The following is a 22,500-nucleotide window of genomic DNA, read 5'->3' on the forward strand; positions in this document are numbered from 1 at the left end:
TGGGGCTCGGCCGCCGCTACCCGAAACATGGAAATGCAGCATTGATTTACAAATGACTGACAAGAATGTTTCCTAAAGGGAATTTATCATAGTCCAGCAGACGTGTGCCGTTGCAATACAATGCTAATGTCAGGGCAGAGCTAGCTGGCGGATCGAGTGAAATCACTGTCTTCCTCCTCTTCTCTCCACTTATCAGTAGCCGGACAACACTTAAGAGTCAATGTATTATAATGTGAGTGTGTGACTTGATAGTGCTGTCACATTTCATTTGGCTCAGCTAAATGCCTTGAGCGGTCGCACAGGCTTTTTTTGGGGGGGAAGAGTTATTTCCTCCTAAAAGAAGCCAAATGGCACATCAGCAATTCCATTAGTGCTCGGAGCGTTTTTCTCTTCTGTCTGTTGTGTCAATTTGTGTGCACACAATAAAATACTCTCCACTCAATGTTCATCGCTCAATAACAGGCATGGTCCTATCATGTTTAACGCACAGCTCTAGACTTTTAGCGTAGCATTTAGTGCCTCTAGCGTTAGCATCAAAGTCAACAAAGCATGCTGTTAGGATTTCTGTTCTGTTTCTTACACTGGTCGGGATTGAATGGCATCTTGGTTACACTGCCTTGGAATTCAAGTCAGGAGAACGTAGTCGTATGCTACACTGTACAGTAAACAAAGGGGAAGCAGTAGTCTCCAGAAATGCGTGCAAAGGACATTAATGTTCGATCAGCCCTTGTACTCTACCCTCCAACCCCACTCCATTTATTTTTAATGTTCTCATCTTGACTCATTTTACCTAATGGAAAGGTTAAGGTGACAATCGCGTCACATGCCCAGTGACATTAGACATTCTGTGTCTTGATTTTACTGATGTTGTGAGATTGCGACTACAAAAGTTGTTCCTTTTTGGGGACTTTATTTTTTAACCTAGTGAGAGTGTATAGTCAAACCAGTATAGCTCATATTCCCACTCACGCAGAAGCATGCGAGTGTTAGCTGTCATCGAGAGTGTGCCTTGGCAGGAGGTGGAATGTGACAATGTTTTAGTTTGCTGTATGAAACTGTGTGTTTGTGGGAGGTTTAGGTGTTAAAGACTGGCACAGCGTGTGTGTTTGTGTGGGTATTGTGTGTGGCCCTGTGGGTGCTTGTGCATGATTGAGTGTATAACTGTATTCCTCTGTGACTAGATTTTATGTCCACTGTCAAATATTTACCACATTGGCATGACCCCTGTAATGGCCCATGCCCATGTGTGTTTGTATACTCTGTGTGTGTCTGTATACTGTTTATTCCTGTTTACTGTTACTGAATGTTCAATGTCTAAGTCTTACACTAAAGTGATTCTCACTTGTGAGAAACACTTTACACTTTTTCATGGTATATGTCCTATGTACATGCACGCAGGTACTGTGCACAATGCCATGCGACTGTATGTACATATGGACGTATGCTGAGTTGTATAAATTATATGTATATAATTTATCATGTGTGCACAGACTAGTCCATGTGTCTTTATCTGTACATTATAATGTATCCAAAAATCTGAAATTCATTATGATTCACTAAGAAAATTTCAGTCTTGTAAATTCAAAAAGAAAATAAAGAAATAAACTAAGATTGCTCTCTCGAGTTGAATTGGAGACTTTGAAAAAGATAAGACAAGAGCTAAGCTCTAAGTCTGTTGGGAAATGCAGCTGGGACCTTTTTTTTTGTCTTCCTCACGAGAACCTTATGTTGGTGGAGCCCATTAAAACTGATGGCACAGATGAGAGATGGCCTCTAGCTCTGGAGAGCTTCATAATAAGCCACTAGCTCTCCATAACGTGATAAAAAAGAGACAGAAAAAAGAGAAAATACCGAAAGTCAGTTCCATCTAACTCCAGTGAGTACTGGATTAATGAAAAATTGGCGACTCAATTCCACTTGCAACCCTGTTTTCACATTACTGCACAGGGGGAGGAGAAATAAAAGATAAAATGAAATATGACTTAAAAGTCATTTGATATAAATAGAGAAAATGTCATAATGTGCAGGGATTTCACCAGCAAAACAGTGGACTGTTGTAACAGCCTCAAAGCCAATCTGACCTAGACACTGTAAGTGTAAATGACTGTATACATGTAAATGGAATGTATACAAAAAACAAACATACAAAGGAACACAGAATAACTGTGTGGCCATCTCTAAAGCAAAAAGACTCAGCTGTCATTTCCTGCTGTATACGTTTGTGTAGTAGAATCCCGATTCCTAACAGAAGTTTTTCCATGTTTGATTGACAGCTGAGGACACATGTGGTGATACTCTGAGGGGTTCAAGTGGCATCATATCAAGTCCCAATTTCCCGAGTGAATATTACAATAATGCGGACTGTACGTGGACCATACTTGCTGATCCTGGAGACACCATTTCCGTAATTTTTACAGACTTCCAGACAGAGGAAAAGTACGACTACTTGGAGGTGGAAGGATCGGAGCCGCCAACAATTTGGTGAGTCTTTTTTTTTTTTAAAAGCCCACCAACCCAACCACTCTATCACCCTTCTCTACCAGGTCTTCTGTGTGTTCTCGCACACGTACCTACATGCTCCCCATCACAGAGAAATCGAGGAAATAGATGTTAGCATTAGTCATATTGGAAGTGGCTAATATTTTCTAATGTGACCATCATAATAGTATTTCATCTCTGTCTGTTATTGATTGTGTTCAAATTAGTCCATCGATTCCCATCGCCATTCCTGTAAACCAATTTGCCACTGTTGATGAGCATGGATGGATAATTATTGCTCTGTCTCCTAGAGCTATTAGCTCTCGCGGCTCCTTCAGGTTGCTTGTAACATCTCTTGTAAATATATATAGCATGCAAGTTCAACCACAAAACCATTGTTTTTAGCCAGGTTTTGAGCCATCTTGATTACAGCTAACCCCCTCTAATTGTAATTGTAATCGGCTTGTCACTTCCTGGCATATTTTCATGTCAGAGCAGGTGTGTGACAAATGGCATTTGTGTTCAGATTTGATAGAAACGTCTTTATCTGGTAAAAGTTTACCAGAAGAGGAAGAGCTTCCATTCACTTTCATTATGAGGCCTTTAGATTTACTGGTCTCAGATGTCAACACTGTTTACAGGGCACTAGACTATTACTTTAGCACAGCAACAATCACCTTGATGTCTCGCCTTCCCTTGTTTTGAGACTAGACTAGACCACATTCATGCCCATGCCATTTTTATACTATCCACTGAGTTTTTGTTTGTGTTCTGTCAAAAGTTCCAAGTACCACAAACTGGCCGCAATTTTAAATGGCAATTGCATTGTTGCATAAATGTCTGATTTATGCCATCCACTAAGCAATCTGCAAGCTGGCACTCTTCTGACCTTTCATGGTCAATTATCTGTTTAAATGAAAGGGGTTCTTTTAGCACAATATGACTGCCAGACACTGAAATGGGAAACACCGTGGCTCCCAAACTAGCTAAAGTAGCCCTCTCTCTCTGTCTCTCTTTCTGTGTCTCTGTCTCTCTGTCTCTCTCTCTGTGTTTCTGTCTCTCTGTCTCTCTCCCTCTCTCTCTGTCTGTTATGCACTTATTCACTTAATCATATATATTTGGCTTCACTAATCGCACCTGCATATTTGAAAGGTTATATGCAGTATTATTTGCATATTTAAAAGGTTATGTATATTTAAAATGTATAAGTCATTATAAGTACAAATACAAAAAAGCACATAATTACAAACTTCTTTCTGTAAGATCACCGCGCTGCTAGTTTGTTGACATGACTTATAGGCACAGCAGCAAGACTGCTATACAAGAGTGCTGCTTCATGTCAATGACTCTGTATGTCCTTGCTCTTAAATATGCTTTCACACATTCACTAATTAATACTTTTCCATCTTATAACTGACTTTCTCCAAACCTCTCTCTTCTCTCTTCCTTTCATTTTCTTTTTTTTCTCTTGCCTACAAACTTCATCTCTCTTTCTCTCTCTCTTTCTTTTTTGCCTGTCTTTCACTGCTCTGGAACCTTGCCATAAAATGAATAAGCCAATTAAATTAGCCAGACAGAGGAGACTGGAGGAAGCCCCTTTAAAGAGTGCCTGGCTGAATGCTCCTTGCCCGTGCACAAATGATGGCTTCAGTAGGCGGATCTGCCCACCCTTTGTGTTAGACTCAGTGTGCTTTCATTTTGTCTGCTTATTTACTGAAGTAGGTCTTTGTGCTTGTGGCTCGCTCTCTCTCACTCTCTCTCTCTCTCTCTCTCTCTCTCTCTCTCTCTTCCTTTCTCTCTCTGTCTCTCTCTCTTTCTCTCTCTCTCTCTCTCTGTGTGTGTGCGTGTGTGTGTGTGTGTATACATTAGAATGTCTTTCATATTAGAGACAGTGGGGCAGATTTTTACCTTCCTGAGCGCAGCGTAAACAGCACCTATGCCAGTGGCACAAACAGCATGCTGTGCTTCTTCATTTGACGCAGTATTTATCATACCTGAATTGGCATCATCACATAAACACACATTTTACCCTGAATTGACTTCTGTATCTGCATTGTGTCTGCATTTCATTGAACATCACCAACTGATGATAACATGGCCTCACTAATAGAACACTACTGTAATAGCATGACACGAGCACAGTGTATCTCAGAATGCAGGTGAGCCTCAAATAGCCCTGATCCGGCACTGTTCCGGCCCAGATCTGTTTAAGAGTCTGATGCTGTTAGGGATTGTTTACTCCAGGTATATGTTTTAAAGATAGATTTTTTTTTGGTTGGGTTTCTCCTCTTCATTTTACAAATTTATTGCTATCATCATGAACTTAACCGGCCACATTAAGTGTTAATGGGGTGCTATGAAGCTGGCCGTGGCAATGAGGAGTTGAATAGAAGCCCATTCATCGTAATGTGGATTTGGGAGCTTCTGATGGAGAGCAAACATCATAAAACAATGACAGTTACTCTAAGGTGAAATTGGGTGTGAAGCCAGAAGATGATTTGGTTCAATGCTGTGAACTTTCAGTTCAGAGAACTGCATTAGGCTGCACCAAGTGAGAGTTATAAACGACAGAGCACACTTTTGATCACCGAACGCATGCCTGAGCGTGACGGGGAATGTTTTCGTGGTGATAAATTTCAAAGAATGCCACACAGTGCATTGTTTCCAAAAGGTTGCTCCAACCATCCCAACACAGCCATGAATGATGCCATGACTAGCCTACCCACTACAGCACCACTGCTTCTGTATCACAGAGTGGTAAGACAGATCGGACTCCATGTATGGAGAGAAAAAAGGGCTTTCTGAAATATGAAGAGAAGTGAGGGCAGAACTCTTCCATCAGCTCTACTACAAAAGCAATCACAGAAGAGATGTCACAATGCTGAAAGAGAGAGAGAGAGGGGGGGGGGAAGAAGAGAGGCATTGAGAGAGTAGATGAGAAAGCAGTCATGCGGGAATCATACCATTGTCTCTGGCTCTCTCTGGCTCCTCTCTTTCCAGGAAAAGGAAGGAAAGGAGGGGAGAGGAGCACTCAGACCACAGACTGATATGAAAGGGAACCATAGGGTAGACATTACAATGGATTGTGTGTGTGTGTGTGTGCGCGTGTGTATGTGTGTGTGTGCGTGTGTGTGTGTGCATGCGTGCGTGTGTGCCTGTGTGTTTATGTGTGTTTGTGTGTGTGTGTGTGTGTGTGTGTGTGTGCATGTGCGTGTGTGTGCATGCATGCGCGTGTGCCCGTGTGTGTGTGTTTATGTGTGTTTATGTGTGTTTATGTGTGTGTGTGTGTGTGTGTGTGTGTGTGTGTGTGTGTGTGTGTGTGTGTGTGTGTGTGTGTGTGTGTTTTGCCTAGCTCTGTCTGCCCTCTGAAGAGATCCACCAGCCTTTTTTCCCCCGGCCCATCTGACCTCATTGTGGGCAGGCAGGGCGCCTGGCTGGCCCTGGGAACAGGTCCTTAGATCATCCACAGACAAGCTCTGCAGGCAAATGTGCTGTGGAGAATGACTGGCGCTGGCCAGAAAAGCGTGCAAAAGTGAATGGGAAAACATGCCCAGGGATGATTTAAATGTGCCCCTACTGTAATGGCTCAGGCAATGGGCTGGCTCAGGTTGGGCTGTGCTGTGCTGTGAGCTGGACGGGACTGGACAGGAGAGGCTAAAGGTGTAGAGGTTTATCGATTATGCATCATGCTTTATGGCTAATGCTAGCTAGCTCTGTGGACCAAGCAGATAGACGGGACATTATGAGCCCAGCCCTGTTAGGTAACACACGCAGACGTGTAGTGGTCAGAGGTTGTCATCTAACCGGCTGGACATATGAGACACATGTTGGTGTACAGTAGGTCAGCATTAGCCTCAATTAGCATTCTCCCTGCTGCTGATTGGCGGTGATGGGGTTAGAGCACGCCTGTCCGCCCGGATCATTTGTGAGTGTCAGGCATATTGACCATGATTAGCAGGGTCAAGTCTGGGTGACGTGGTAATCAAAGGGGATTCAAAGAGTCGAACAGTTCACATCCCCCCATTGGCCAATGCTTTCTGATGCATATGTTGGCAATGCATCAGGAGTTATTCAATGAAGTCACAAGCAAAACAGATGCTGGAGGGATAATGACTCTGCTATTTGACCATAATTCCATGCCATACAGTATGCAATTACACCAGATTTGAAATGGCATAATTCCATGCCATGTGCTATTTTACCAGTTTGGAACTATCCATGGTACTGAAATTTATAGTGTTGTTTTGAACTGTCAAAGTTTGGTCAAAGAGTTGTTGCTGCTGTCCAGGGTTCTGAAGTTTACATTGTACGTTTTCAATGTAAGACTGTCACAATTAGTAGCCCATTGGCTCTATAGCTTAGTCTGTAATCTCACTTGTGACCCATAAGTCCATATAGCTTGAGGTTTAACAACTTTAATTTGGTTAGTAGCTCCACACTAATGCTGCTTCTAAATCTGACAACTATTAAAGTTGTCCAACCCAGAATCCCAGCACCTGAAATACGTCCTCCCTGGCTAAAATAAAACATAAATTTGAAGGGACAACTACTAAAATCTCTGTCTGGCTGAGTTTCGATCCAGCAACTCACCTGTCCAGCCACCATATTTCAAAATCACTGGTCTACTGATTTAACCATTACGCCATCCAATGGCCACACTATATTTTATGTGTAGTGTCACAAAGGATTACTGGTGATGTGTATGTGTGGAGTGTGAGTGCTCAGTTCTTTTGCTCACACAAGGCCAAGCATCCTGTTAGTCTCTGTTTCTGCATTCAGTGTTTTGTTCTGCAACCTTTTTCATTTCTGTCACTTAGATCAGAACAGGCAGAGCAGCATTCCTGCCCACATTAATAACTAGATCAGAATCAACAGATGTTGAAATGTGAAATTTCATTTCCAACAGGATGTGTGGGCGGCAGGGGTGTTTGCGAGATTGGAGATGAATAATCTCTTCAAGCAGAGGGGGGGAAAGGTGTTGACCAGATAGAGAAGGTCTTAGTTGGTCTGGCTCTTTGATGTAGAAGTAAGGATTCAGCATTTAAAACAGAAAAAAGATGCTCTCAACTCTACAGTAATGATATGTGTTTGTGTAGCACCGTTGTGGAAAAACAAATATGGCCCAGATGCCTCCTTTGGTAACTTTGGGATTCCATTAGTGCTGTTGCTCTCTTAGACAATATGTCTAAAATAAGGCATATTATTCCTGTGCCAAACCTTCACCATACTCTTGCCCTGACATTATGGCTCCTATAGAAGAATAATTTACGCTTGGACCTGGATCAACTGCATACAAGACCAATAGCAAGGCAACATGTGCTGGACCTGATTTAGTGTTGTGGTGTGGTTCTTTTAAGCCTGTAGTCAAACCCGACATTTTGGAATTTGACCAGCAGCTGGTAAAATAGAGAGTCGGTGAGTAAAACCGCCTACTCAGACACTCCAGCTCTTTTTTGGAGAATAAAGTCAGTGTGGATTCATTAGGGCTGACTTAGAGCACAATATCCCTCAGGCAGCAACCACACTAGGTGGAGTGTCACATTTGGGGATGATTACATGTGGCTCTTCTCCACTCTCCTGTGAATGAGGGAGGAAGTCTAGACTATTTTCCTCCACTCTCATTTTCACACTCTTTCATTCTCTCTCTCTCTCTCTGTCTCTTTCCCTCTCTCTCTTTCTCTACCAATGACCCTGAAAATGTGGACTACAGCTGGAAAGAGCCTTTCAAAACACCTGCAGGGAAAGTCTGCTTGCCGCCATGTTGCCAACGGTAACAGCCGCGCACAGAGCCAGGCAGCGCTATCCTTACCAAAAGCGGCAGGACAAAGACAATTAGCCCGGCCTCTAAACAAGCCCCGGAGTGCCCTCCGAGAGCTCCAGACAGCAAGGCTCCTAATGGGCGAAATGTGACATGGCTGCGGTCAGACCTCTCTTCCCCCCACACGTCTGCTTGTGGAAGCGCTTGACCCGGGGCCAATTTCGGAGATCTAATCCCATTTTGGGGGAGATTATGAAAGTGGCTGTCACTCCACGTTTTATTTTTTCTACTCTTTTCTCCTCTCCCCTCTGCATTTATCCAGTTTCTGAGTTTGGTGTGTGTGTGTGTGTGTGTGTGTGTGTGTGTGTGTGTGTGTGTGTGTGTGTGTGTGTGTGTGTGTGTGTGTGTGTGTGTGTGTGTGTGTGTGTGTGTGGGTTGGGAGGGTGGGCGCTGGTTGCTCCGTGACTGTGCATTAGGATATCTTATCCAGCGGCCTCCGGATGACGTGCCAGCCAGGCAGTGCCAGTGTTTCATGCACCCGCATTTACTTGCAAATCCTGCAATAAACATCCCATTAGAGGGAACTGCCACTTCACATCCCCTGCACGGTCTGTGTGTGTGTGTGTGTGTGAGAGAGAGAGAGTGGGGAGACAGGGTTGCATATGATTTGTGCACATCTGTGTTGCCTCCTTTGGCTTAGACTGGGAGGCTGGGAAAGAGAGAAGAAACAACTCCCCTCGCGACGAAGCTGGGAATTGAGCAACTATAGCGACAAATGTTATGCATTCCACGTTCCAATCAATTTGGCTGGCACACGCCTGGACGCGCACTTCAGGGAAATCTAGCGCGCCAGGATGGAGGCAGCATCCCGATCAGGAACATTCTCCACTGTGACCTTGGACTGCTCCAATCCAAGAGTTATGTCTCATACTCCTTCCTTGACACACACACACACACGCACATACATACAGATTCATTAACACACAGAAGAAGTGACAGACAAACTCACGCAAACACAGGGCATGCATTGCATGTATGCTCACGAGCGTGCTTATTCATGTGTGTGTGTCTGTGTCTGTGTGTGTGTGCGTGTGTGTGTGTGTGTGTGTGTGTGTGTGTGTGTGTGTGTGTGTGTGTCTCTCTGTTTGTGCAGCTGAAAAACACTTTGTACTCGGCCGCTGTGTGCTGTTGTTGTTCCAAACACCCTGCAGTCTGGTGTGTGAGAAGCGCTCGCACATGGATGCCCACACACACACATAAGCACACACACGCTTGAGCACACACTTGGGCCCCCGCATCCCGTACTTTCACCAACTCTCCTGCCGACACTTGCTCCTCGCACGCACGCTGATTACTAACAGGCTGCTTATCTCTCTGCCTGCTTGAAGCGCATTCATACTTTTAAACACAAACTGATGGGAAAGCACGCACATATACTCACACAGACACACATATTACACACATAAACACACACACCACACACACACACACACACAGAGAGAGAGAGAAAGCTATGTGGAAAATCCATTAAAGTTTCTGTCCTTCCTATACCTGAAAGTGGTTAGTCGAAAGGAAAAGTGCACCACTCAAACTTGTGACATTCAATTGGCGCGGGATGTCCGGAGCCAGGGCATTTATCAGCGTCCGCACAGCCATCAGGAGTGGAGAGGGGGGGGGGGCTAAAGTGGAGGTGGCAGGCGACCAGCGCCTGTCAGGGGTGCCAGGGAGGGTAGATAAGGAGGCTGGACAGCAGCCTCGTTTGGCAGGAGAGCTGCCGCTGCCGTGGCCGCCGCTCCAGGTCCTGTGTCCTTCAGAAGGACCCCCACCCACCCGCCCCCACTCCACCCCACCACCCCCTGGTCACCCCAGAGAGTGCCCCCACGCTTCCTCTGCTCTCATCCCCCTCTCCCAGGCTATAATCTCCAGAGCCTCCTTCTCCTCTTCTGTCGGCCTCAGGTGTAATTAGAAGGACACTGATAGCCCTGACTCTCCTCCTGGCCTCACAATTGTATCATTGTGTTTTGGTCAGAGCAGAGCTGAAGACATCAACAGTATGAAAAATGCATGTGGATATCTACACACACAACTGATTGATATATGTTCAGATAAGCATATACCGAAACATGGATGCACACATGCACTATGCCATTGTATATGCATTATGGTACATTACATTACATTACATTTAGCAGACACTTCGTGACCAAAGTGACTTACATATGTCAGCTATATTACAAGGGATCACATTTGGCAACTTTTGTGCAACTTTTGGGTTAAGTGCCTTGCTCAAGGGCACAACGGTGGAAGCCGGGAATTGAACCGACAACTTTCAGGCTACTGCACGCTAGCCCAGCTCCTTAACCACTACACTACCACCGCCATTATGTATCAATTTGCATTCAGATTTGGGGGCACGCATGCTGTCAGACCCACGCACACATGCATGCATACAGTATATACATACTTACATGCATACAAATGCCACCTCAGGGTTGAATGCACCACAGTCCCGTTGTCTCGCACTCACCCCACACGTTCCAGCCAAAGCAATAACCGTAGCGAAGCCAGGGGCCTTGTTTAACAGGGAACCTTTTGCACTGGGTCTCGTGCCAGCCTCGCTCCGAGCCAGATCGCATGTAGCCTGCGCTGGCGCTAGAGAAAGACACAAAACCAAACAACAGCACAAAAACACGTTTATTGTAATCAACATATAATGGGGGGGGTTTCCATGCCGCAAGGCCAGGATTCTGCAGTGCCCAACTACATTTGGCAGAGACTTCTCCACCATGTAAATTGCATGAGGTGATCCAAATATGTCATTTATGCACACATAATTCCTCATTACTGTACGGCACACTTAGCATGGCTGCCCAGGGTTGCACTTAAAATGCCTTTGCATCGAGAGGAGTTGAAAAATGTAAAGCGCACAACTGAATATTCTAGAGGCTTCTCAGCTTCCACTCTGATTTAGAGAAAGGCAAGAAGTGAGTGACAGCTAGAGAGAGAGAGAGAGAGAGAGAGAGAGAGAGAAAGAGAGAGAGATGGAGAGAAGGAGAGTAAGAGCCGTCATCTGGGATGTATTTTCTGTGCGGCGCTGTACCTGACCCCGAGTTAGCTCTCAGGGAGGGGTGAGGAGGTCTGAAGGATCGCGACACCTCCATCAGGCTGCAGATGTTTTTCTGACCCCATGACACTCGGCTTCATGCTCACCGTCACCCCTCCAGGCCATTCTGATATTGATCACACACTCCTCGGCTGACTTCTATCCACCACTGTACAATGCTCACATACTGTACATATAGATGTGGAGATGGGCTTGTAGCATTTCTCCAAATCATTTGTTTAGAACTGAACTGACAGTTATTTATGTCAGGTGCCTTCTTAGCATTGTGTTAGCCTCAGGTCTTTACACAGCACTTACTCTGCAAATGGCACCCCAGCATTATATTGTTCCTCGGCATGTCGCTCTCCCTCACAAAGCATCCCGTCTTACTTTAATTCTGCCATAGAATTGTCGTCACCAGCCCTCTTCCTAGCTCAGAGGAACCTGGTGAGCAGTTAGAAATTCTTGTTGTGTGGCACCACTTTCCCCTCCCTAAAGTGCCCTGCATAGCCACCGGCTAGATGCATCTCTACACACACACACACACACACCCCCTATCCCCCATCCCACTCCTGAAATAATAAAATCAGCACCCTGGCTTCCCTTCTCTGATTGCTTCTGTGCCTACCAGCGGCAGGGAGGACGCATGCACACAAGCCACACGACACGGCCACTCAGTCAGGGGAATGGATTTCATTTGGAGCCACGTGAGAGTTATTGGTTCAGGCTGTGACAGAGAGAGAGAGAGAGAGAGAGAGAGAGAGAGAGAGAGAGAGAGAGGGAGAGAGGGGAAGCCTTAAGAAAAAAGGGAAATGAGAGAAAGAGAGATAGGGAAAGCGAGGAAAAAGTGTGTGAGAGTTGTTCAGCAAGAGAGTGAGAGAATGAGAGAGGGAGAGGGAGAAGGAGAGGGAAGGAGAGGGAAAATGGCTGCTGCTCAGACAGGCGTGGTGGGACTCAGTATAAATACCACATACCGTGCCTACACAGCCCTCCACTCCACACCACACCGCACCACACCACACACCTCAACACAACACAGTGGGATTGGAGGCAGGTGCGTGCTAGGTGTTTGATTTCTGCCTTTCTCGCTCTTCGAGCCTCTCTTTCACTGTCTTTCTTTCTCTTATTTTCTCTTTCTCTGTCTCTTTCTCTGTCTCTCTCTCTGGCCATTCATTACTCATGGGAGGGTGCAAAATAGAAGTATGGAGAGCAACGAATGAAACATTTTGATCAGGAACATTTTTCTGTCTCTGATCATGTAGTGCACATGGGCATATGGCTAGGGCTGACAAATGTTCCTGTCATTATCGGCAAAAGCTGTGTATGTGGTTGTGTGTGTGTGCGCGGCTGCGCGCACACACATTTGTATGTGAGAGAGAAAGAGAGAGAGAGAGCACAAGATAGATAAAGAGAAAGAGAGAGAGAGAGAGAGAGAGAGAGAGAGAGAGAGAGAGAGAGAGAGAGAGAGAGAGAGAGCATCTACGCATGTCTGCATGCATGGCCATATGTATGCCTGGACTTCTGTGTACTATTGTGTATAGGAATGTGTGTGCGTGCGTGTGTGTGTGTGTGTGTGTGTGTGTGTGTGTGTGTGTGTGTGTGTGTGTGTGTGTAAATGGACAACTGGTCCGCATCAGAGTGGCACATCAGATGGTGGAGCAGGACGCTGTGAGCACACAGAGAGAGATAGATAGAAAGAGATAGAGAATGAGAGACAGATAGTGATAGAGAGAGAGAGAGAAAGAGAGAGAATAGAGTGATAGAGAGAGTGGGTCTGGTGGTGGTGGTGCCGCTGCAGTACCCAGTCCACAGATGGCCTCTTGAATGGGACTAATCACAAAGGCTTGCAGCACAAACTTGCTGGGCAGCTGTCAGTTCAAGTCCATTTCCATGTCCTTGGAAGAGCTGATATCATCTGTGAACACACACACTCACACGCACATACTGTACACACACACACACACAGGCTCACACACACATACATACTCATACACACACACACGCACTTACGCTTGTGCATTGATTTTGTTTTGAATGGCATGACACTCAAGTAACATTTGGTAAAACATGTGAAGCCATATATTTGTTGTATATATTGTGCATATCACAGATATATTTGTCCTGTGGTATTCCCTACTAGACAATTTATTGAACTTTTGGCCAGATGTCCTTTTCCAAAAGAGGACACAATGCTTCATGCATGTTGGCTTTATAAGTAAGTATAAGTATATATACTCTTTTGATCCCGTGAAGGGAAATTTGGTCTCTGCATTTATGCTGCCTGCATCAACAGCGGCGCTCGGGGAGCAGTGAGGGGTTAGGTGGTTGCTCAAGGACACTTCAGCCGTGCCTACTGGTCGGGGTTCGAACCGGCAACCCTCTGGTTACAGGTCCAAAGTGCTAACCAGTAGGCTACGGCTGCCCTATTACTATTTTCTCCATTAAATATCCACTATCTGACTACTGCTACATCTCTATTGTACCACTGACTTGACGGCACTCACCACATGAACCCCAAACAGATTCAGTCCCACATCCAGTTGTGACTTGTGAGGGTGCCACGTTTGCAAAGCATGCATGTCTTGCATTATTAAATTGTTCATCATGTTCATCAAGTCCGTAGTATATGTGGCTGTTTGTGTGCATGTGTATGCCTGCATGCATAACGGTGTGTGCTTTTATGAGAGAGAACTCTTTTCATATTCTGCCAAATAGCGCCAGTCGTGATAAATCTCTTGATGATGGGGGGCCTAGCTGAAGAGGTTGAGAAGCAGATTAAACATAAAAAAAGGTTTAAACTGAAAAAAAAATACTCCTCCTACCTTTGGAATTATTTAAGGCCAGCCATTCACTGTTTGCTTTCTCTTTTTTTGCGAGCAGTGTAATAGCTGGAATTTTGGCAGGTTTTGTGTTGGCAAGATTTGGCAGCTCTGTGCCGAAACCCTCTGTTTGACTTGGGACTCCATGTTGTTTACAATGTTTACGGTGGGCACAGATCCTGGGAGAGCGAAACGGTCTTCTGGGCAATTCAGAATAGAACCATAATGCCATTGTTTTGCCTCTGCCGCAACATATATGTCTTTTCTTCATGTTGTGGTGGCTTTTTGTAATCAAATAATACAAACTCAAAAGAATTCCAAACAACGTAGATGAATACTGCAGATGATGGCTTTAATGCATTCCAGAGCATTGGTTCGCGAAGCAAGCTACTTCTGACTCTCTGTACATAGTTCTTATACCTTCACATGTTGTCACTTGTTTGTGTGAAAAATATCTCCTGTGTCGTCTTTTACCACATTAGGAAGTACATACAGTATGTGCCTAGGTATTTTCCTTCTAATGACCTCTGATCCTGCTGAACAACTACTTAGGATGACCAGTGTCTCTAGGCATACATGTCCTTATAAGTAAACTCCTGGGCCCCAAGCGTGTGTATACATTAGCGCTATTTACCCCTGCTGTTTCACCACATAGACTTCAGACAGTTTACAGAATATCTTTTCATACATAATAATAAGAATATATTTTCATAAAGCTACATAACTAAATAAAGCTACCACAATGTACTCCAATGCTATGAATATGTCATGGCAAGTTCCCTTCCACCATTGGCATGTTTACAGAACGGATTCCACTGCACTTTATGTAAGGACCCGAAATGTGTCTATTGAAAACCGCCGGTTCATTTCCTCATAGAATTCCTTTGCAAATGTGTGTGAAAAATTACATTAGCTCGTTAGATTGCACTGGTTGTGCACTAATATTCTCACTCATTAAGACTGGTTAATGGCAAAATTGACCAATTATGAATCAATTTGTGCCTCAATTAAAACACTTTGGTATCCTAAGTACTTTTCCATCACACATTGGCTTGAAGATGATGATAGCACAAGTCAGAGCCATGTAATGATATGCACATGCCTCGCACCCCTTTTTGTGGCCATATTGATAAACCGGGTGTTTACCAAAGAGCATGGATGCCTTGGGGCTGTTGAGTTAATGTTGGGAAATAGCAGTCGATGCTAATGGTAGGCCCTATAGAAAGCATGGTGATTTATGACCAAGTCGTTCCTCAATGTCAGCGAAATGATTGAATAATTCCCCACTAAAGTCCTTCCTTTCCACACCACCATCTAGATTAGCAACTACTATATTACACACTCCCTCCTGGCACTTTCCAATACACACACACACACAAAAGCATACACATACATTTGCACACATAAGTGTCACCTTCTCATAGCCAGTAATTGAGTGCCGTGAAGTTATTAAACCACTTCATTAAGGATTCTAAAATGCAGCCGACTCCAAAACAAGCGGACTAAAGCATCCAAACGCCGAAGAACCGTCCAGAAAAGTCCGCTCTGGCCTCGACATCTGTCATACTCCTTTGTGTCCCCACCTTCGGGCTGCGTGCCATGTCCGGGCAGGAGCGAGGCAGGGGAAATGGCCGCCTCTCTGCCTGGGTGCGGCAGGTAACAGGCGAGGGAGAGAAACAAGCGGAATATTACAAATGAGCGGCAGCTGCCTCTGGCGCCCCTCATTCTTTAAATCTGCGGCGCGCCGAGGTGAGGGATAAAAAGAGAGTGAGAGAGTGAAAGAGAAAAAGAGAGTCGGAGAGAAGAAAAGAGAGTGGGGGGGCGACTGCGGATCCATCCATCGGACAGCTGCGAGCCACCTGAATTAAGATATGTTTTGACAGCATTGCTATGGCTATTGATTGTAGCGGAAGGTTGTTGTCTCCTGGACCTCAGTGTGAAACAATGATTCAGGTGCTGACAATGAGGGACAGTGCTTTCAATCATATCACTTGGCGCAAGGAGTTTGATCATTCCAAGGCTTACCTGCTGCATCACCTTCCATCCCCTGATTCAAAACAGACCTCACTATTATAAGCAAAGTGGAGAACAGTGATCCTCGAGGAAGGTGAAAGCCTCTCTGTTGTGTTAACCAGGCCCTCTGATTGTGTAAATCGAATTCTCTTTAACTTAAGGTGATATTAAACATTTAAGCAACACGCCAGTAGCAAACTTCTGAAGAAGAGATCGATGTTGTGATGTTGGGGTGATGTTGACGATTGACTCGTTTTGATCTCGAGGCATTATCAAGGTTCCTCACTGTTCTGCCTCAGAACAAGGCCTGTCAAGGCAGGATGGAGTGGTCAGCAGACGGTGGAAAGATTGATCCGCCAGCCCTCGCGGCCTGCTACCCTCCCGGTAATCCCTTTCCATAGGTTTACCCTTGATCCAAACACCAGCACTTGGTGTTTTAACCACCAGAGCAGCGAAGGGAAAAATCCCCCACCACCACCACCACCACACCACCAACAACCCTCCGTCGACAAAATAAAAGTAGCGGTGCCTTTGCCATGGAGTCCCAGGGCTTTGGTGAGTCTATAAGGCTCCAGCAGATGATGGGGGGGGGGAGACAAACAATACACACAAGCCGCTGGCGCAGAACACGGCTTTGCCATGGGATTACCCAGAGGCAAGACAGTGTCCCCTCCAGTTGGCTGACCACTCTGTGCGTGTGTGTGTTTGTTGGAGGATGGTGTAGGTGTGTGTGTGTGTGTGTGTGTGTGTGTGTAGCGGTTGGTTAAAGCCCCAGTTAAGGCCCCACGCGGTCAAGCGACAGCATTCCCCCCCGGGGAGGTCCAGGGCTGGCCTGTCAGGTCTCGTAGCGGGGGCCACCGGGCCTCGGTGCCGGCTCCACTTGACAGCCGGCTTCCTCTCCCCCCCCACATGGGCACAGACACATGTAATCCCTATGACCTCACACAGAGCAGGAGGTGTTCCAGCGGAACCCACAAGAGCCGTATTGAGGCTGGCCAGCTCAGTGGTGGGAATACAAAGTAGCCTCTGAGAAAACAACTAAGCAAGAGGCCTTTTCACACAGAGATCACGCTAAATTTGCAGGAAGAGAAGACATCTTTTGGCCGCAACGTGTGTCTGAAAACGAGGTGAAAATTTGCCGGCCTGCTGATCTGTTCACATGATGCGGCATTTTGGGGAGCCAGGAGGCAGGATCAGCTAGCAAATTAAAATGTGACGTGCAACAGGGGGCGTGTAGAGTGATAGTCGTAGGCCTTATTATGCGTGGCCCTTCAGATGCAGCAGGTGTGTGATTTCCAAAACCATGGCGGGAGAACCGACTGCACTTTGGTTAGCTTGCATTTGCTTTGCTGTTGCTTAGAATGTTAGATTCTTGCGATAGATGTCTTCAGACAATAAAAAGACATTTGGAAGGGAAATTGAAGAGAAGAGTTGCCCCCTGCTGTTGGCCGTGATTTTCCTTTGAAAATCAGAGGTTCACAGGCTACTGTGGCCTTGGTCAGTGGCGCCGCCAGCCGTAATCCTGTACGCACTGTGCGTACAATTTATTAATGAAATCATTCAATATTACAACAATAAAAATAGCTTGTGTACTGTATTAATTGAAACATTCTTTGCGCACAAATGATAGCCTAGGGCAAAGAGAATGGACATCTCAACATAAGGATACATTAGAAGATGATGATTGGTGTAAACTTTCTCACACGACGTGATAAGCAGTTCTGGCGCTTAAAAACGCAACGTCCCATTCAATCATAAATCATTCAAGCGTAGGCCTACTGCTCGTTATGAAAAGAAAACAGCAGCTTAATATTTTTCAGGTGTTTTAACAGTAGGCTTAGGCGCACTGTTAGCAGTTATGCCGAAGGCAGTGAGATTATTAGGCATTGCATCCTGTCACTCTGTTTGGGTTGATAAGATTCAGTTAAATGCGAGTATGGATCGTCTCAAGTTTGGGACAACCAAACAGCAGTGTAGGCAAAGCAAATCCTAATTGTTAGGTTACCATAGCTGTCTTTTTTCTAGGCCTGGGCCTGTCGGAAATCGCGACATAAGCTTATTGGTTTCTTTTTTCTTTTCTTTCTTGTTCGCGTGTTGGGTAGTGAAGCGATAATGCATTTAAAGCAATGTACATCATGTGAGCCATCACACGAAAGAGCTTTTTATCAGCTTTTAAACGATGTTAGTGGTTAGTTGTTGTGGTAAAAGGTTCGCGAGAAAAGTAACTTTAATTTAATACTTCGCGAACTTTCCCTCAACACATGACAAACCATATATCAGAATAAACAGCAGACCTTACCGAACACAAAGGTGTAAAGCATTCCCCTGTAAATTTGCAGTAATGTCTATATGTCTCCAACTTTGGGGTTCACAATGTGTTTAAATTGTTCAATAGGCCTACATGATTTTATAACAGGCCAAATACAAAATAAATGTTACAAATATCGCCTAGATATCTGTAAGCATTACAATCAGAGGATATACATATAGGGCAGACAGACGCTCATGAGTTCATGCTTTGTTTTATCGCTGGATTTTAGGATAGCCTATTATGGCAACCGATTGCATTCCGAGCTACAGTCAACTCTAGCAGGCATTAAATGACTGGAGACTTTGTGAATTTTAAAGACTGACATAATGTGCTGTCTCTGCTATTGCTGCTTTTGATCAGTTAGATTTATTTGCAATCTCCTGTGGTGGGCTGGACATAGCATCAAAATGCCCGCCCAGATTCCCCTTTCCGCCTTGACCCATTCACACTGGTGCCGGAACGGAAAAACTCGGCAAAATTTCTAGGGGGCTTGGTAGTAAATTTGGCGAGACACTGTCCCGCCGTTCCGCCTCGGTCTATGTGAAAGGGACAGTCCTTCCGCGATTCTGGTACATAAAATCGCGGCGATTTTGGCAGTGTGAAAAGGCATAAGGATTCAATCTTTTGTTCTAAACAATCTGTACACGTCCCACGTTAATTTGTGTCACTCTACACTATATTTTATATTTTCATGCTAGTGGTTTGTTTTAAATTGATAATACAACAACAACATGTTATATTTACATAGCGCTTTTCTCGGTGCTCAAAGCACTTAACAGTGCAGGGGGGACCTCACTAACCACCCCCAATGTGTAGCACCCACCTGGGTGATGCACGGCAGCCATTATGCGCCACAACGCTCACCACATGCCAGCTTGATATGGAGAGTGAGGGAGTGAATAAACCAATCCTAATCCCAATCTCTTGGAATATTTGGCGTATCTATGTATACTACTCTTCTTATTCATTAATGTGTTATTATGCATTTATTATACATGTATGACAAGTATTACATATATACTTGTCATACATGTATAATAACATATACATATATACTTATACATTACATATAACAAGTATTACATATATACTTCAGAATGTTTGATGGACAGGGGGCTTTGGGGCTTTTGAACTTTTAAACTGTAATCATATATAGACCACTCAAGGTTTGTTGGTTCCTGGGATAGTGTGGGCTTTTCACTGCTCTCCACAGGCATCCAGCAGCCTTGTTCCCACGATCTACAAACTTTAACAAAGGCTTTACTCTGTCAAATAAAACCACTTCTGAATTGTTTTGTAGGCTTGTAAGCTTATTGTTCAACACTGCCAAAAATACATCTGAATGTCAATGCTATTTTCAGCAGTGACCTTTCCTATTTATTACACTCTGCAAAACAGACATTTGAATCCAGAAGCCTGGGGTAATATTAAGTGGATTGCCTCGTGAAATTTCAAGAGCTTAGCAGAGTTAGGAGTGGCTTTCAACTACACTCCATTTGGTGTAATTGGACCTAAAGTGGACTTATCAGTAGCCCCCCCCCTTTAGGCTTGGCAGAATAAACAAAGCAATGTACTTTGACCATTCCAAAAATCAATGAATTGGAAATGGCATTACGGTATCAATGACCTCCCAATATCCTCTCAAACTGGTCAACACGAGGGCTTAAGTAAATGGAAGGGTGTTGTGAAGTGTTTAGACTGCCCTCTGACCGCCCATGTGACCAACTCTCTATTTTGTAATGAAAGACCATGCATATGGATAGAATTCACATTGAAGTTGAAATTGAATTCACATGAAGTTATTTATTCCTGATCAAGGTTCATGTTCAACCTACACTCTGTAAAGCACTTTGAGACATGCATTATGGCACTATAATTGCATAAGTACAATTTAATTGAATTGTACTGAATTCAATTGATTGCGTAGCATTGAACAGAAATAATTCAGCCCCCTCTACCTGTCCATATATAAACATTGTGTCCACTTAGTCAGTCATACTGCCTAGTGGCTGTGATGGATGCTGCAAAGGACCAGGTCATCTGCTAAGGCCTTGATTGACTGGCTTGAGTGGCCTGGTCACCTATTAGCGGGCCATGCTGCATCAGAGGCAGGGGAGAGCTCTCAGCTAAAGGACACCACGAGGGTCACACCAGGAATCATCACAGAGGCTCCCGGCTACAGCACGCAGTCCTGAAGAAAGGGAGCAAGAGAGAGAGAGGGAGAGGGAGAGAGAATAAGAAGAAGAGGAGGTGGAGACGTAGACGTAGGAAGAAGGTGTGTATGAGAAAGTGTGTAATTGAAGGTTGTCACACAAAAGGGATGAAGGCAAAACAACATATTAATAAACCAGTTGGCTTCTCTACCAGTATTCAGCTGACAAAGATTTACAGAAGTAGGCCTATATGTAATGACAAAGATGTATAGAAAAGTGTATATGTGATGACAAAGACATATACAAAAAGTGTGTCCATGATGACAAGGACGTATAGAAAAGTGTGTATGATCACTTCCTGTTCCTGTCCTCTTCATATGAGTCAGAGGCAGAGAGAGAGGGGGTTATATAGGAGGCTGTATTTAGAGGCAGAGAGAGAGGGGGGTTCATAGGAGGCTGCAGTTAGAGGCCGAGAGAGTGGGGGTTATATAGGAGGCTGTGTTCTGCTGCTATTGCAGGGCAGATCAGAGGGCTAGCCATCTAGATTCAGCTCACCCAGGCCCGTGAGTGGTTAGGTGGCGGCACGTGCCTCATTGGGTGACTGGTGTGTGCTGACTGAAGTGCCACTCAAGTAGCCTTTGAAGGTCAGTGTTGTCAGCCTCTGAAGCCTTTGTTTTATTGGTGTACCACAACACATGGTTCAGTGTCTCCTTATTGGCACTTACTTTAATGGTTCCCACTGCTAGAGAACATGCTGATATATATATACCCTTTCAATATGTTCCTAGAGGGTTTCCGATTAAAACGTTCAAAACCAAAATAGGTACTTTGAAATAAAATGGATTAGACAAGTTACCATTAGCTTAACATTGTTTTCTGTGCTGCTGGAAATGCCTTAAAAACACACATGTTTGTAAATGCCATTGAAAGGGCACACCCCATGAAAAGTACATTATAAAAATATTTGTGATAATTTGTGATGACAAACGATAATTCTTTGCATGCACTATTGCATGAGCCTATACCAAGAGGGACAGCAAATTGTAGCAGGCCTTGCTGAAGTTACTGCAGTAATTGGTTACTGATGTGGAAAATTGGGTGAAAGGTTTAAAGGGGTCCACAATTTTGAATTCTTGTCCTAGTCTATAGACAGCATTATGAGAGCATTTTGACAGCATTGAAACCATATATTTGTTATAATGCACTTTTCTATTATATGCCTTGTAAGTGAGAATGCAAGGTGTTCATAGACTATAAGATGAAGTGGAGCAGTATGATGAAGACATACTGAGCCTTTGTGTCATGGGTCTGTCAGATCACTCGTATCTGCTGATGGGACTGCTCTGCTTTGTAACGGCTCTTCTGACAGCCCGCCCCTTATTCATTAGATGCTCACATTATAGCCAATGCTAGCTGGCAGAGGTGATTTTTCACACATGTATGCATTACATATTGTCTTTTGTGGTGTGTGTGTGTGTGTGTGTGTGTGTGTGTGTGTGTGTGTGTGTGTGTGTGTGTGTGTGTGTGTGTTGTCTGTATGTGCATTTGACAGTCTAGGAGCATAGGATTATGCATGTGGGAGGTGTAAACCGATGATCCTCCTATGGGGGAATTTCAGCTCATGCAAAGTCAGCTTCCCTCAAACTCCCTCAGCTCTTTCTCTCAGTTTCTCTACAGGCACTTTGTCTCTCATACATACATACACACACACACACACACACACACACACACACACACACACACACACACACACACACACACACACACACATACACACACACACACACACACACACACACACATACAGACATAGTCCTTCCACACTCCTCCACAGCCATCCCTCGTGTTTGTTCATTATGCCGTAC

At 44.7% G+C, this 22,500-nt stretch overlaps 1 protein-coding gene across 1 annotated transcript in view; it reads left to right on the forward strand.

Moving 5' to 3' along the window:
- The window catches only part of csmd3b (CUB and Sushi multiple domains 3b), a 390,727-nt gene that overhangs the window by 144,601 nt on the left and 223,626 nt on the right, over positions 1-22,500 (forward strand). The window contains exon 5 of the mRNA XM_076302106.1: positions 2,274-2,481. Within this exon, the coding sequence (XP_076158221.1) occupies positions 2,274-2,481 (208 nt within the window). The remainder of the gene's footprint in view (positions 1-2,273; positions 2,482-22,500) is intronic.

Source organism: Alosa pseudoharengus, unplaced genomic scaffold (assembly GCF_046254945.1).
Source record: "Alosa pseudoharengus isolate Yale_2024_CS ecotype anadromous, Long Island Sound unplaced genomic scaffold, YU_APseudo_1.1 YU_APseudo_1.1_scf_23, whole genome shotgun sequence".
NCBI lineage: Eukaryota > Metazoa > Chordata > Actinopteri > Clupeiformes > Clupeidae > Alosa > Alosa pseudoharengus.